At 38.9% G+C, this 12,916-nt stretch overlaps 1 protein-coding gene across 3 annotated transcripts in view; it reads left to right on the forward strand.

The window, feature by feature from the left end:
- The window catches only part of RSPO2 (R-spondin 2), a 155,832-nt gene that overhangs the window by 79,753 nt on the left and 63,163 nt on the right, over window positions 1-12,916 (forward strand). For all 3 annotated transcript variants that reach the window (XM_044245088.1, XM_044245089.1, XM_044245090.1), the window contains one exon: window positions 4,034-4,222. In XM_044245088.1, the coding sequence (XP_044101023.1) occupies window positions 4,034-4,222 (189 nt within the window). The remainder of the gene's footprint in view (window positions 1-4,033; window positions 4,223-12,916) is intronic.

Genomic DNA, 12,916 nt, shown 5'->3' on the forward strand with positions numbered 1-12,916 from the left:
GGAATAGTTGACACTGGACAGTGGTTAATTAAAAGTCTACTTGAGATTTGGGACATGAAGCTCCACATTGCAAAAAATTACATGTGCTCTTGTCTTTCAGTGTTGACAAGAATTATTAATGGCTAGAGAAGTTTGGGGGATGGGAAGAGCATTTAGTTTGGATGTGGTTCACATCATTTTTGCTTTAAGAGAATTCCTCATTTCTAGGGTTATAAAGATATCTGATGTGGACTAAGATAAGTATTCCCTGATTCATTTCCATTAAGCCAGTCAAGGTTCATGTAAATAAGACCTAGCTTTTAATGATTTTAAGAAAAACCTTAAAAAAATGTAGAGCATAATTTGTTGACTCTGAAATCTTCCTGGTCAAGATGAAAGTTAGCTTCTGATACATAAAAACAAAACAAAAAGTCTTTAACTTATGTTGATCCTCTTAGTTCTGTAATTCTCTTTTCTTCATACCTGTGACCACACGGTGTGATTTATGGTGATAAAGAACTCTTGGTTTAACTTTGGAACTAAAATATAGCATCAGCTTTTGCTTATGATGACAGACTGCCTTTTTAAACCATTCTGCTATGTATGTAACTCTTCCAGATTCTGTCTTTACTGATGAAGCTAATTTGGGATTTGGATAACCTTGATAGAATTCTTCAAATCTATAGTTAAATTGAAGAGCAGAAGGCAGCCAGCGGACCCCTCACGGACCTGCTGCAGGGAGTGCAGCCCTGGGGGGCTCCCACGGGTGCAGCCCCAGCCAACAATCTCTGCCCTCACCTTTGCCCCTGGTTGCTCCTCTTTAAGACTTGCTCTTTCATGAGAGACATCAGTTGCTTCCCAAGTATTACGCCAGAGGGTCTTTGTGCTTAAGGAGGGTTATGTTCTTAGATAACCCTGAAAATATTAAAAAGAGTTTTCCCTAGTCACTGCTCCTCCATGCCAAAGACATTTTGTTCATCATACAGCCTCCAAGGACTCCAGCTCTTTTCCTCTCACCCAGGTCTTTGCATCCTACCCACCCTCTTTCCAATTTTTACCCCTTTTTTACACAGAGAAGTTGAGCTGGATCCCAGTTTTTGAAACTTACCTATTCCTTACATCCTGCTCAGGACACCAAAAATAATGGCAGCATAGAATCTCTTTAGAAGGCAGCTGGGACAATTACAAATAGTATAGGCTTATTTTCATCAATAATGAAAATGCTTTATAAATCAATGTTATCGTGTCAGAATAAAGTGTAGCCGAAGTCCTACAATGAGCATAATCTCCGTAAAATCAACCCAACACCAGAGTGTAGAGTGAAAAAGAGAGGGGTGGGTAAGGTATTGGGGGTATCATAACTGCCTTAGTGAGAAGAAATAAGAGCCTGAATATGAGAGGATTTAGTGGAAAGCAGAAAAGTGAGAGTTGTCTAGTCAAGGTTAGAGCATTTCTGTCACCTTCTAGAGTGGGTTAACTAGGGTCTGCACACCCTAAACCTGTTTCCGCTCATGTCCACTTGGAGCCTCAGAGTATGACCTTGTTTGAAAATAGGGGCTTTGCAAATGAAATTAAGGTAAGGATGGATAGGCGGATTAAGGTGAGCCCTAAATGCAAAGACCGTGTCTTTATGAGAGGCAGAAAGGGCACACAGAGATACATAGAGAAGACGGAGTCAGATAGGAGATAGACTCCCACAAGGTAAGGAACACTTGGGGCCAGAGAGAAGGTTTCTTCCCTCGGGCTGTCAGAGGACACATGGCTCTGCAGACACCTTGATTTCAGACTTCAGTCCACAGAACTGAGAGAATTAAATCCTGGTGTGTAAGCCACCACGTTGTGGTAATTTGTTAAGGCAACAAATACACCTGCCAAAAATTCCTGCGTACCCTTTCCAGTCAGTCCCAAACCCTCAGAGGCATTTAATGTTCTAATTTCAGTCACCATAGATAAGCTTCACACGTCCTTGACATCAATTAAATAGAATTATACCAAGTGTGTGTGTGCACGCGCGTGTATGTGCGTGTGTGTGTGTCTGGTTTCCTTTGTTCAATATAATGTCTGTAAGTTTCATTCCTTTTCAGGTATGTGCCAGTAGTTTAATTCTTTTATCATTAAAATATGCCATAATTTATCTATTCTCTTGGTCACAGACATTTGGATGTTTACCTCCTCCTATTTTATACATTTACTACATCTGTGGTTGTCATGGGTTTAGAAGTGATACATTACTGTTTCTGTGGTTGCTACCGAGAATTTTAACAAGTACATGTAACTTAAGGAAGTTTCATCTATATTGGTCTTCCTCACTCAAAATGTAGAAACTTTGAATGCTTTGCCTTTGTTTTCCCTCCTTGAGTCTTCCATGTTATTGCTGTTAAATATAAAATATGTATTATTTTTAAATTTTGGAAATTGATTCTTAAAAACTGATAGCTTTTCATAGGCATACCAACATATTTCTCATATTTGATCACTGTTGCTTATTACATTCTATTTCTTTGAGTTCTATTTTATTTTCCCTGATATATACAGTTTATTCTCTTGGTGAGTGATTAATAATTTCCTTGCCCTTATTTTGACTGGAAATATCTTTATTTTGCTCTCTTTCTTTAACTATTGTTTAGTTACTTGTAGAATTATAGTTTGCAGGTAATATTCCCCCATCTGACAGACATTATTTCTGATGAGATGTCTGCTAGAGATAAAAATTCCTTTCTAGATGATCTGTTTCTTTCTGGTTTGTCTTCATTCATTAGTACAAATATGCTGTGTTCAGATGCAGACTTGTTTTTACTGATCTACTCAGATCTCTGAAGTTTTCATCTAAAGAATTCATCTCTTTCTGATTATATCTCTATTATATCTTTTCTGATATCTCTTTGGATATTATGTCTTACTCATGCTAGTTTTTTTTTTTTTTTTACTCTGTTGCACTTAATAATCATATATTAAAAATTTTCTTTTTACATGTTTCTTACCTTTCCACATTTTCATCTTTTTTGTGTTTGGTATTAGTTATTTAAACCTGTTTTCTAGTTAAATACCTTTCTTCTATTCAATTGTTCATAGATTGGTTTTTTTTTTTCAGTTTTGGAATTTTCATTTCTTTCTAATTGCACAGTCATTAGGTGATACTGCCCCTCTTCCCTTGTGATTTCTAGTCCTTACCTTATCTCTTTTAAGTATTCTGAAGATAATCACTTTTAAGTCTCTTTCAGATTGTTCTATTATTTCTTTCTTTCTTTCTTTTTTTTGGTGGGGGAAGGGAAAAGTTCTTCAATTTATTAAGGAACGTGTTCTATTATTTCTGACTCTTTAGGTGTGAGATCTGTCTCTCTAAGGCTGGTGATTCTTCCTCATGGAGGTTTGCTTGTCCCTGTGATTGGTTCATTTTGATGTGAAGGTGGCTTTCCATGTAAGTTCTAGGTCTCAGGATTGTAGAACATTTCTTTGGGGTAGTTTCATATTATTTTCTTTGTGGGTTTTCATGGATTGATGTTTTTATGTTAGAGTCTTGATTTAATGATTTGATTCTACACTGATACTTTGAACTTGGATCTCATACTTGGATGTATTGCAAATTTGGGTTTCTTGTGTCTCATGGATTATATTTTCTCTCTACCTGCTCAACAACCCTATGCCCCTAATCTGTGGTTGAAAACTTCATCTCTGGCAAATTGGGGTGGGGACTTCTAGTACTCGTTTCATGTGCAAACAGCCCTCACAACTCCAGTCTCCATGAAGAGACCCAAGGGTCTGGTCTTCATATGCATATTTCTTGGTATGGATTTAAGACCCTCCCATGCCGTCTGCCTCTGTCTGGTCTGACATCTCTGTGAGCCATTCAGTTTCAGCTCAAACTCTGACTTTCCTCTTTGTTTCTAAGTTTGGTTGTGTATTAACTTTTTTGGGGGGTGAAGTGGGGGAATATTTAGCATTTCAATGCGATTTGAGTAGGACAAGAGACACTTGTTTTCTCACCATGTTATATTGACCTGACATCTTGATCATACTCCTATTTGAACATGTGTTTTGTGTTTTTCTCTTACAGCTAGTTATGTATCAAATCCCATTTGCAAGGGTTGTTTGTCTTGTTCCAAGGACAATGGGTGCAGCCGATGTCAACAGAAGTTGTTCTTCTTTCTTCGAAGAGAAGGCATGCGCCAGTATGGAGAGTGCCTGCATTCCTGTCCATCCGGGTACTATGGACACCGAGCCCCAGATATGAACAGATGTGCAAGTGAGTAGTTGATTTTTATCTATTATTTACTGTTTATACAACTTAGGGGAACTAAGTTTCAAATTTTGAGTGAAAAAAGTTTTTTTTTTAAATATACTACAGAAATAGTCTAAGCTTAAACTTCAGTGGGGTAGGATAAGAACATTTTTTAAAAATATTTTATTTATTTATTTGACAGAGATCACAAGTAGGCAGAGAAGCAGGCAGAGTGAAAGGGAAGAAGCAGCCTCCCCGCCGAGCAGAGAGCTGATGTGGGGCTCAATCCCAGGACCCCGAGACCATGACCCGAGCCGAAGGTAGAGGCTCAACCCACTGAGCCACCCAGGTGCCCCAGATAAGAACATTTTTATCTTTTGTCTAGAACTATAGTGCACCCACACTTTTAGGGGCACCTGGGTGGCTCAGTGGGTTAAGCCTCTGCCTTTGGCTTGGGTCATGATCTCAGGGTCTTAGAATTGAGCCCCACATCGGGCTCTCTGCTCAGCAGGGAGACTTGCTTCCCCCCTCTCTCTGTCTGCCTCTCTGCCTACTTGTGATCTCTGTCTGTCAAATAAATAAAATCTTTAAAAAAGAAAAGTATATTGCACACACACTTTAAAAATATTATTTAAGTGTTTTTCACATAAAAAGTATCTCAAACACAAGCTTGTTAGCGAATTTTGTAAAGCATATGTAGCACCCCCCCCCAAATCCCCAAGGAATTTAAATATCTTTATATTGGGAACATTCTCGCTACTTCACTACAGTGTCTGTGGCCTCTTTTGCCTTATTTATTTTTTTTAAATCTGAGTTTGTAATCCCTTGTTTAGTCTAATCTAGAACTTCATATATTCAGGGTTCTGTAAAGCACCATTACTAATAAAAGATGTAACTAAAATATTTAGTTTACCTTAGAGTGTTCGGAATTCTAAGTTTAACAACTACAAAAAAGATTAAGGAATAGCATTCTGTTCATAGGCATGCAGGGAGGATTTTTAATCTTTTAATCTAAAAAATCACTTCTAGAATTATTCTCAACTTGTAGGTAAATAGTTGTAATTGGAGTTTAAAAAAAAAAGTGAGATGCCATAGAAACATCCCTTTCCTTAAGGAGCTTAAATGTTAGGGCATAGAGGGGATAAGGAAAAAAAAAATGGACATGGAGTGAAATGACGAATAGGTAAGAAGTTTAACCTTAATTCAGTTCACTAGGCTATGTCAGCAGGCAAGCAGAGTGTTTTGGGAGTAAGTTAATCATCTCCCATTACTACTGTATACATGGTAATGAAATCACCCAAAGTCTTTAGATAAGAAGAGAGTTTGAAAGGAATCATCCAAAGACAATATTCTTTTGGAAGGAGGCAGAACTAACAGATTCTAGAAAGAAGGAACAACACATATCTAAAAATACTGTGCTTGGGAGCAAGAAGTCTCATCTAGGCACTAATGGTATTTTGACAAAAGACAATTTAATCTATGTTGTTGAACACTTAGGGTCCTCAGTCCCTGCCTGTGAAATGTCCTTTGTGCCCACAAGTCACTGAGACAAGTAAAAATGTCTTCAAACATTTCCGAACACCTCCTAAAGGAGAAATACTATCCTTGGATGAGAGCCATTGAGTCACATGTGCTTAGTAAGAAGGGTGGTTGGAACTGAGAACTGAGAAAGGTCTTGACTGCTAGGCCAAGGAGTCTGGATAATACCTATAAGTTTTGAGCAGGGGAGGACTGAAGAGGTTGCTTTGTTCAGGATGATTGTAGCAGCAGTAGGGGAGGTGAATTGGAGAGGGATAGGAAAGGAAAGAGAGGAAGGCTCCTATAATAACTGCAGGTTAGAAATCGTGTTCTGATGAAAGGTTTGTGGGTAATGAATTCTGGAGCTTTAAATAATAGTATTGGTGGGTCTTAGTAACCAGTTTCAGAGAGTGAAAAGAGAGCATCAGCTTTGATCCTAAGGTTTCAAGGTGAATAGTAGTTTTGCCATCAGCAGAGATAGAAATAGATAGGTAGGCTTAGAGGAAATTCAGATCTACTTGTCCTCATGGAGTTGCTTGGATTAATAATTACAGAGTCAGAACTCCCAACATGTATCATCAACAGGCTGGCTAATTTTTGCAAATACATACCTTATCCTTAAGTTATGTGATTTGGGAGCTATCTAGGAAAGTGTCTCCCATAATTTTTTAACTTTCTTTTTTTTTTTTAATTAAAAAAAATTTTTTTTAACTTTCATGGAAGGCTAGGTCTACCTTGAAATGAATTTCTATTCAGGGTGATTTAGACCACCTGGTTGAGGGGGATGTGTTAAGGGATCTGAGTCTGTGAATCTTTGGTGCATTTTTTTATTCCACACTATCTGTGCACAAGAAAGAGGAGGTTAGAGTGTAGATGGCTCCAGGCAGTTATTCCAAGTTCTAAGCCTAGCATTATTACATCCTGTGTATGGATGGTAGACTGGCTATATCATGCATTGCTCAACCCTAGGATGTTGATGAGTCAAAGGGGTGGCTATTCAGGGAAACTGGTGTAAACTGGGACTGTCCCAGGCAAACTAGTATAGGTAGTCCCCTCCACATTACTGCAGAGTGTCTTTGGAGATCTGTCCAGGCAAGGGTTCACAGACCCATCCTTGCCTAAGTTTACCCATTTTCTTAGAAAGGAGAGCACTGACTGTATATCAGCCTTGAAAAGTGACTTTACAAGTGAGAATGAATGACACATAACCATATTACATATTTTGTAATCTTTGGGTATGTATGTTGTTAAGTGGCCTTCTAGAAAGTTGTAGCAGGTTGCATCTCAACTAGTAGACCTTTTCCCTTGAATCTTACTAACAATGGGTGCTACTGACAAAAATGTATGAAAATGCATTTTCCGTTTAATATGCTTTTCTTTGGTAGGTTAATTTTTCTCATGAATATTTGCATGGTACAGTATTTACCAGAATTGCTGGCATTTCCCCCCTCTATTCATAAAACTGTCTCATTCTTATTGATTAAAAAGAAAAACTTTAAATGAAAAATCACAAGAACTCTATGTTCAAGATGATAAATGGAGAGTTCAATGAATTATCACAAAGTGGACACACACTGGCCATCACTAATACAGGTCAAGAGGACTGTTAGCCCCCGAAGAACACTCGTGTTCTCCCTTTCCAGTTACTACCCTCTCTCCTCTTCCAACAAAACTACCATCTTGAGTTGTAACCAAAACAAATATAAAAGAATATTCATGGGGCATCTGGGTGGCTCAGTGGGTTAAGCCTCTGCCTTCAGCACTGGTCATGATCTCAGGGTCCTGAGATCGAGCCCCGCATTGAGCTCTCTACTCAGTGGGGAGCCTGCTTCCCCTTCTTTCTCTCTGCCTGCCTCTCTGCCTACTTGTGATCTCTCTCTGTCAAATAAATAGATCTTAAAAAAAAAAAAGAGTATTCATGATGACCTTGCTCATATCAACTATAAATTGGAAATAACCCAAATGTCCAAATAATAGAACATTGGAAAAAACATCATGAATCAAAAAAAGTGGAAATGAACTACCACAACCTATAACAATGTAGATAAATCTCACAATGTAATGTTGAATGAAGGAAGCCATAAAAATACATATACTTTTACATACATTGTGAAAAGAATTAAAACTACTCTGTGGTGCTAAAAGTCAGGATTGTTGCTCTTACATACATTTATTGAACACCTACTATGTGCTGGCTTTTGTACTAGATACCTGGAGATACAATAATGAGGAGTCATAGTTAGTTTCTGCCCTTGGGTTGTTTGTGGTATACAGTAGTGATTCTCTGCCAGGCCTGATTTCTTCCTTGGGGGACATTGGGTAAAGTTTGCAGACGTTTTTGGTTATTAAAGCTTGAGGGCTGCTACCCCTATCTAGTTGATAGAGGCTATAAATACTACTAAACATTGTACAGTGCACAGAACAGCCCCCTGTAACCAAGAACTATCTGGCTCAAAATGTCGGTAGTGACCCAAAATGTCTGCTCGAGTGAAGCAGACAGGTAATTAACTCAGTGTAGTGTGTGATAAAGGGGGCTATAATTCACTTCTATCCTGTGCCAGATCCTCTGTGAGAGATACATTTTCTCAGTTTTCAAAGAAGAGTGAAAAGTGGGTTGTGGGATTTTTATTTTATGAAGTTACCTAAGCTGGATGATATACACTTTCTGAAGTGTATTTAGAAGCCCATGGGTGGTTTTAGAATTATTAGGATTAAGCATTATAGGTAGGAAAAGAAAAGCCCCACGTGAAGGCGTGGAGACACAGAAACCGTCATCCGTCATTAAGTCAAAAGCCGGGGGTTAGTCCTGTTGCACTCCTTATCCAGAAACAGCGCTAGTCCCGATGGCGGTCACCAGAGCACAACAGACCTTACGTGTTAAGTTGAGGCGGTTCAGCTTGCAAAAGCCACAAGTAGTCCAGGAAGGATTTCAAGTAAGGGAATGATAAAGTCAGGAACTACTTTCCTTTTGGTAGCATTAAAGAAGAGTTGAAGAGAAGTCAGCAGTGAAGGTGGCAAGAGGGATCAAGGGTTAAAAAAAAAAAAAAAAAAAAAGAGGGACGCCTGGGGGGCTCCGCTGTCAGCTCAGGTCATGATCCCAGAGTCCCAGAATCGAGCTCCACATCAGGCTCCCTGCTCAGCAGGGAGTCTGCTTCTCCTTCTCCCACTCCCCTTGCTCATGCTCTCTCTCTCTCAAATAAATAAATAAAAATCTTTAAAAAAAAATGAAATGAGAAGAGCTTTTTCCTCATCAGACCTTCCCTGGCTGATTTGTCTAAAATGTTATCTTTCCTTATCCCACTATTTCTTTCCTTCCTTCCTTCTTTCTCTCACTCCCTCCTTCCCTCCCTTCTTTCCTTAGCACTATGGGTCACTAATATACTGTATATTTTTTCTTCTCCGTTTTATTCTTCTCTCCCACTAGAATGTAAGGTCCAAGAGGAAAGGGATTTGGGGCTGTCCTCTTTAGGCTGATACAAGGCAGAATAGTGTGACACTCAGTGGGGCTCAACAAGTATTTGTTGAATGAATGAATGAATGGATGAATGAACATAGTCATATTGGAAGCAGGGAGATGGAGAGAGTGAGTGAGGAAGAATCAATAGGACTTGGTAATTTGATGTTGGATAAAGATGAAAGGAGAAATTGAGATTACGATTTGGCTTACTTACGATTTGGACTTGGGAGCTGTGGAGTGAAATTTATCCAGGTGCAGAATACAGGAGGAGTGGCATATGTGGTGGTGAGAAAGGCTATTATGGTGGAGAATGGTTGATTTGGGGACCTGTTGAGCTCAAGGTGGTATGAGATGTCCTAGGGAAGGTACCCAATGAGCAATTAGATGTAAGTGTTCAAAGATCTCAAGGGAGATCTAATCTCAACCCTTGGCTAGAAGAAGAGGATATTAACTGAGGGGTTTGGGGAGTGCTGAGGATTAAAGTCTGAAGAATGTTGACATTTAAGAGCAGGCAAAGAACAGCCTATGGCAGAGTCATCAGGAAAATAGAAAATGAGAGACTGATATCCCAGAAGAAAGAGGCAGGAAGGTTTGAGAACTAGCAAGGGGTCAATGTCAGAGTTGGTCTGTTTAAACAGAACTGTTGACCTGAATGGGAGTAATTCATTGTTTCTGTTGGAGCACTATCCTGATAGCTGTGGTTGGAGGGAGCATGTGGAGTCTTAGGCAAGCAGACACCATGATTATAGATAGTCGTCGTCTTTTCCTTCATTGCTGCATTGGTTGAAAAGTTTCTAATGCTAGCAAGAAGACTCTTGGATTAGGAGATCAGCGTGTGTGTGTGTGTGTGTGTGTGTGAGAGAGAGAGAGAGAGAGAGAGAGAGAGAGAAATGGAAGAAGACTGGATTGGAAAAGAGCCAGATGAGGTGGAGCAAGAGAGGGGGACAGCTGAGGAAACAAGGTCACTGAAGAGACAGATGAACATAAAGTCCAAAGCCTAAGTGGGAAAACCAGCCTTGAACAGAATGCTTATTGAATCAGCAACCTGTGAAGTATCATCTGGCTCCCATCAGTCAAGGCTTCATTTTATTCATTTACCAGGAGGAGGGTCAGAAAGAAGCTGAAGTGACTGAAAAAGAACCAGCTCATTTTTTATAAGAAAATAATACATACTTTTGTTGCCAGAGGCAGTGTATTTTCAAAAATCATTTGTAAATAAAACATTACAGAAATGAGCTCAGAATCCAGACAATTTGCTACTTTTGTTTTTAGTTCTTTCTGCCATATTTTATGATTTTGCTTCATTTGGGCAGTTTGTAAAAATGTGTTCTAGGCTAAGAGAATGTTGACATGTTTTTGAAATGACATAGGCTTAAAAACTAGTAATTTTGAACATATGAGAAAACTCATAGTTAAATATAACCATCCCTTAATTTGTAAACTCCAAGACCAGTGTTTAGGTGTTTTTAAAGAATTACTACATGTTAAATTCAAGTGCTGTTAGAAACACCTGCCATTTCTGAATCATGAAGTTTAATGATGCATTTGGGAAAAGGTCTCAGTATTTAAAATTAACAAATGTTTAAAATATTTTTAATCAAATCTGAAGAACTATGAACTGTGAGAGGGAGGTATATAATTACTATGAGAACTATAAAGTCTGTATGAGATGTGTTCAAAGATCTATACAGATGCAGACCGCTAACAAATACGTTGTTATGGTATCTGTATTGGTGGGATTATATGAGAAATTAAAAAATAAGAATGTCTTTACTTAGAAGATGCTTATGGATGGACTGAAGACCCAATTGGGTTGCAGGTGAAACTTATGAGAATCAGACCATGGATATGTTGGCTAATTGAATTTAAATTAAAAATATAACAATAGGCATTCTAAAAAAAAAAAAAAACCAAAAACAGACAATAGTGTTTTAAAACTATTACCCAAAGTACTGCTAAAGCACAAGAGAAAATTAGGGTTGGTGTATTACAGATTCATAAAAGGGGTCAGAGAAGGGACATGCTAGCAGTTAGGTGAGAACAGTAATTGAAAGATGATGGAAATTGTGTAACTTAGCTTTATTTTCTCCTGTCTTCACCCCACCTGGATGGCTAGATAGAAGGGTTAGGGGACATTTGGTGTTTAACACCTGTGAAAACACTAAGGGGTTCCCCTTGTGACCCAAGTCTCTGATATGGTAGATATGAGATGCTGTCCAAGAACTTACCACTTTCAACAAGTGCCCAGCTGATGCTGAGGGGCTGGGTCAGAAACTCAACTTTGGGGGTGCCTGGGTGGCTCAGTGGGTTAAAGCCTCTGCTTTCGGCTCGGGTCATGATCCCAGGGTCCTGGGATCGAGCCCCTCATCGGGCTCTCTGCTCAGCAGGGAACCTGCTTCCTCCTCTCTCCTCTCTCTCTGCCTGCCTCTCTGCCTGCTTGTGATCTCTGTCTGTCAAATAAATAATTTAATTAATTAATTAAAAAAAAGAAAAAGAAACTCCACTTTGAGAATTGCTACAGTGTAATAATTATGTTTCTTCATCTGTAATTATGTTTCTCCATCTGTCGCTGATTACCAAATAAGGCACTTTGTATTTAGTAAAAGTCAAGTTTTAGTACCACCTAAGCATATGAGGATATTTTGAGGAAGTATGTGGCCTTCCCGTATCCCTCCTTAATCATCAGTGTGATTGTGATCAGTAATCCTGTATCTGTCTGTGTGCCCTGCTGACCTGATCACAATAGAATAGAAAACACTGGAGGCTTCCAGTAATCCCGAGTCCCCCTTCCCCAACTCCCATCTTTGCCTTCTCTACTTTCTCATGACTTGCTCTTCTTTGAGATTGCCATTACTTTGTGTATCCGAGCGCATTTCATATTTCATATTCTAATTTACAATTGTGTCTGGTATCTTAGAGTCTAATTCACTTTTGTTTTGACTTTGTTGATAAAGATTCTGACTGAAATATGGCTTCCACATGAATTGAAACTTTGTAAACCATGATCTGGGGCCATGTTTTGACAGGAAGAGCCAGGGAGTGTTTATGGGCAGGAGATAAGGGATCATGGTGACTACACAGACTGAGAGGATCCTTCAGCTTTCTCTGTTCACAGCTGGCTCCTGGGCTAGACACCAGTAAGGTGTCCTGACATACTCTGATGTTGGGTGAAGCTCATATTCTCTGAGTACTGGTGTCCTTACATGTAAAAAGTAAGGGAGGCTGTGAGGTCATTGGTCTAATATTCTATGATTCTACAACAGCCTCCAAAAATGACTGCTTTTTGCTGGTCCAGACCAGCTCCTCTCCTCAAATTCCTGGTGGGAATGGCTCTTCTAATGCTCTCTCAACAACCCTGTGATATAGATAGTCAAATTTATCACTGAAAAAACAAGCTCAGAGAGCCTCAGAAACCTACCCAAGGACACATAAGCAGACCTAAGAATGAGGTCTAGGATTTTCTCTGATGCTAACACCTGTGTTTCTTTTTTTTGTTTGTTTTGTTTTAACCCATTTTTATTGAGATATAATTGACATATAGCACTATGGATATTTAAGTGTATAGCATAATTATACTTACATATTTTATGAGACAGTTACCACAGTACATTTTGTTATATCCATCATCTCACTTAAATACAAAGAATAAAAGAAATGAGATGTGGTGAAATCTTTGGTATTTACTCTCTTAACACCTTTCAAATACACCAAGAAACAGTCCTGATGATAGTTCATCTTGTTGG

The sequence above is a fragment of the Neovison vison genome, chromosome 4 (assembly GCF_020171115.1).
Source record: "Neovison vison isolate M4711 chromosome 4, ASM_NN_V1, whole genome shotgun sequence".
Taxonomy (NCBI): domain Eukaryota; kingdom Metazoa; phylum Chordata; class Mammalia; order Carnivora; family Mustelidae; genus Neogale; species Neogale vison.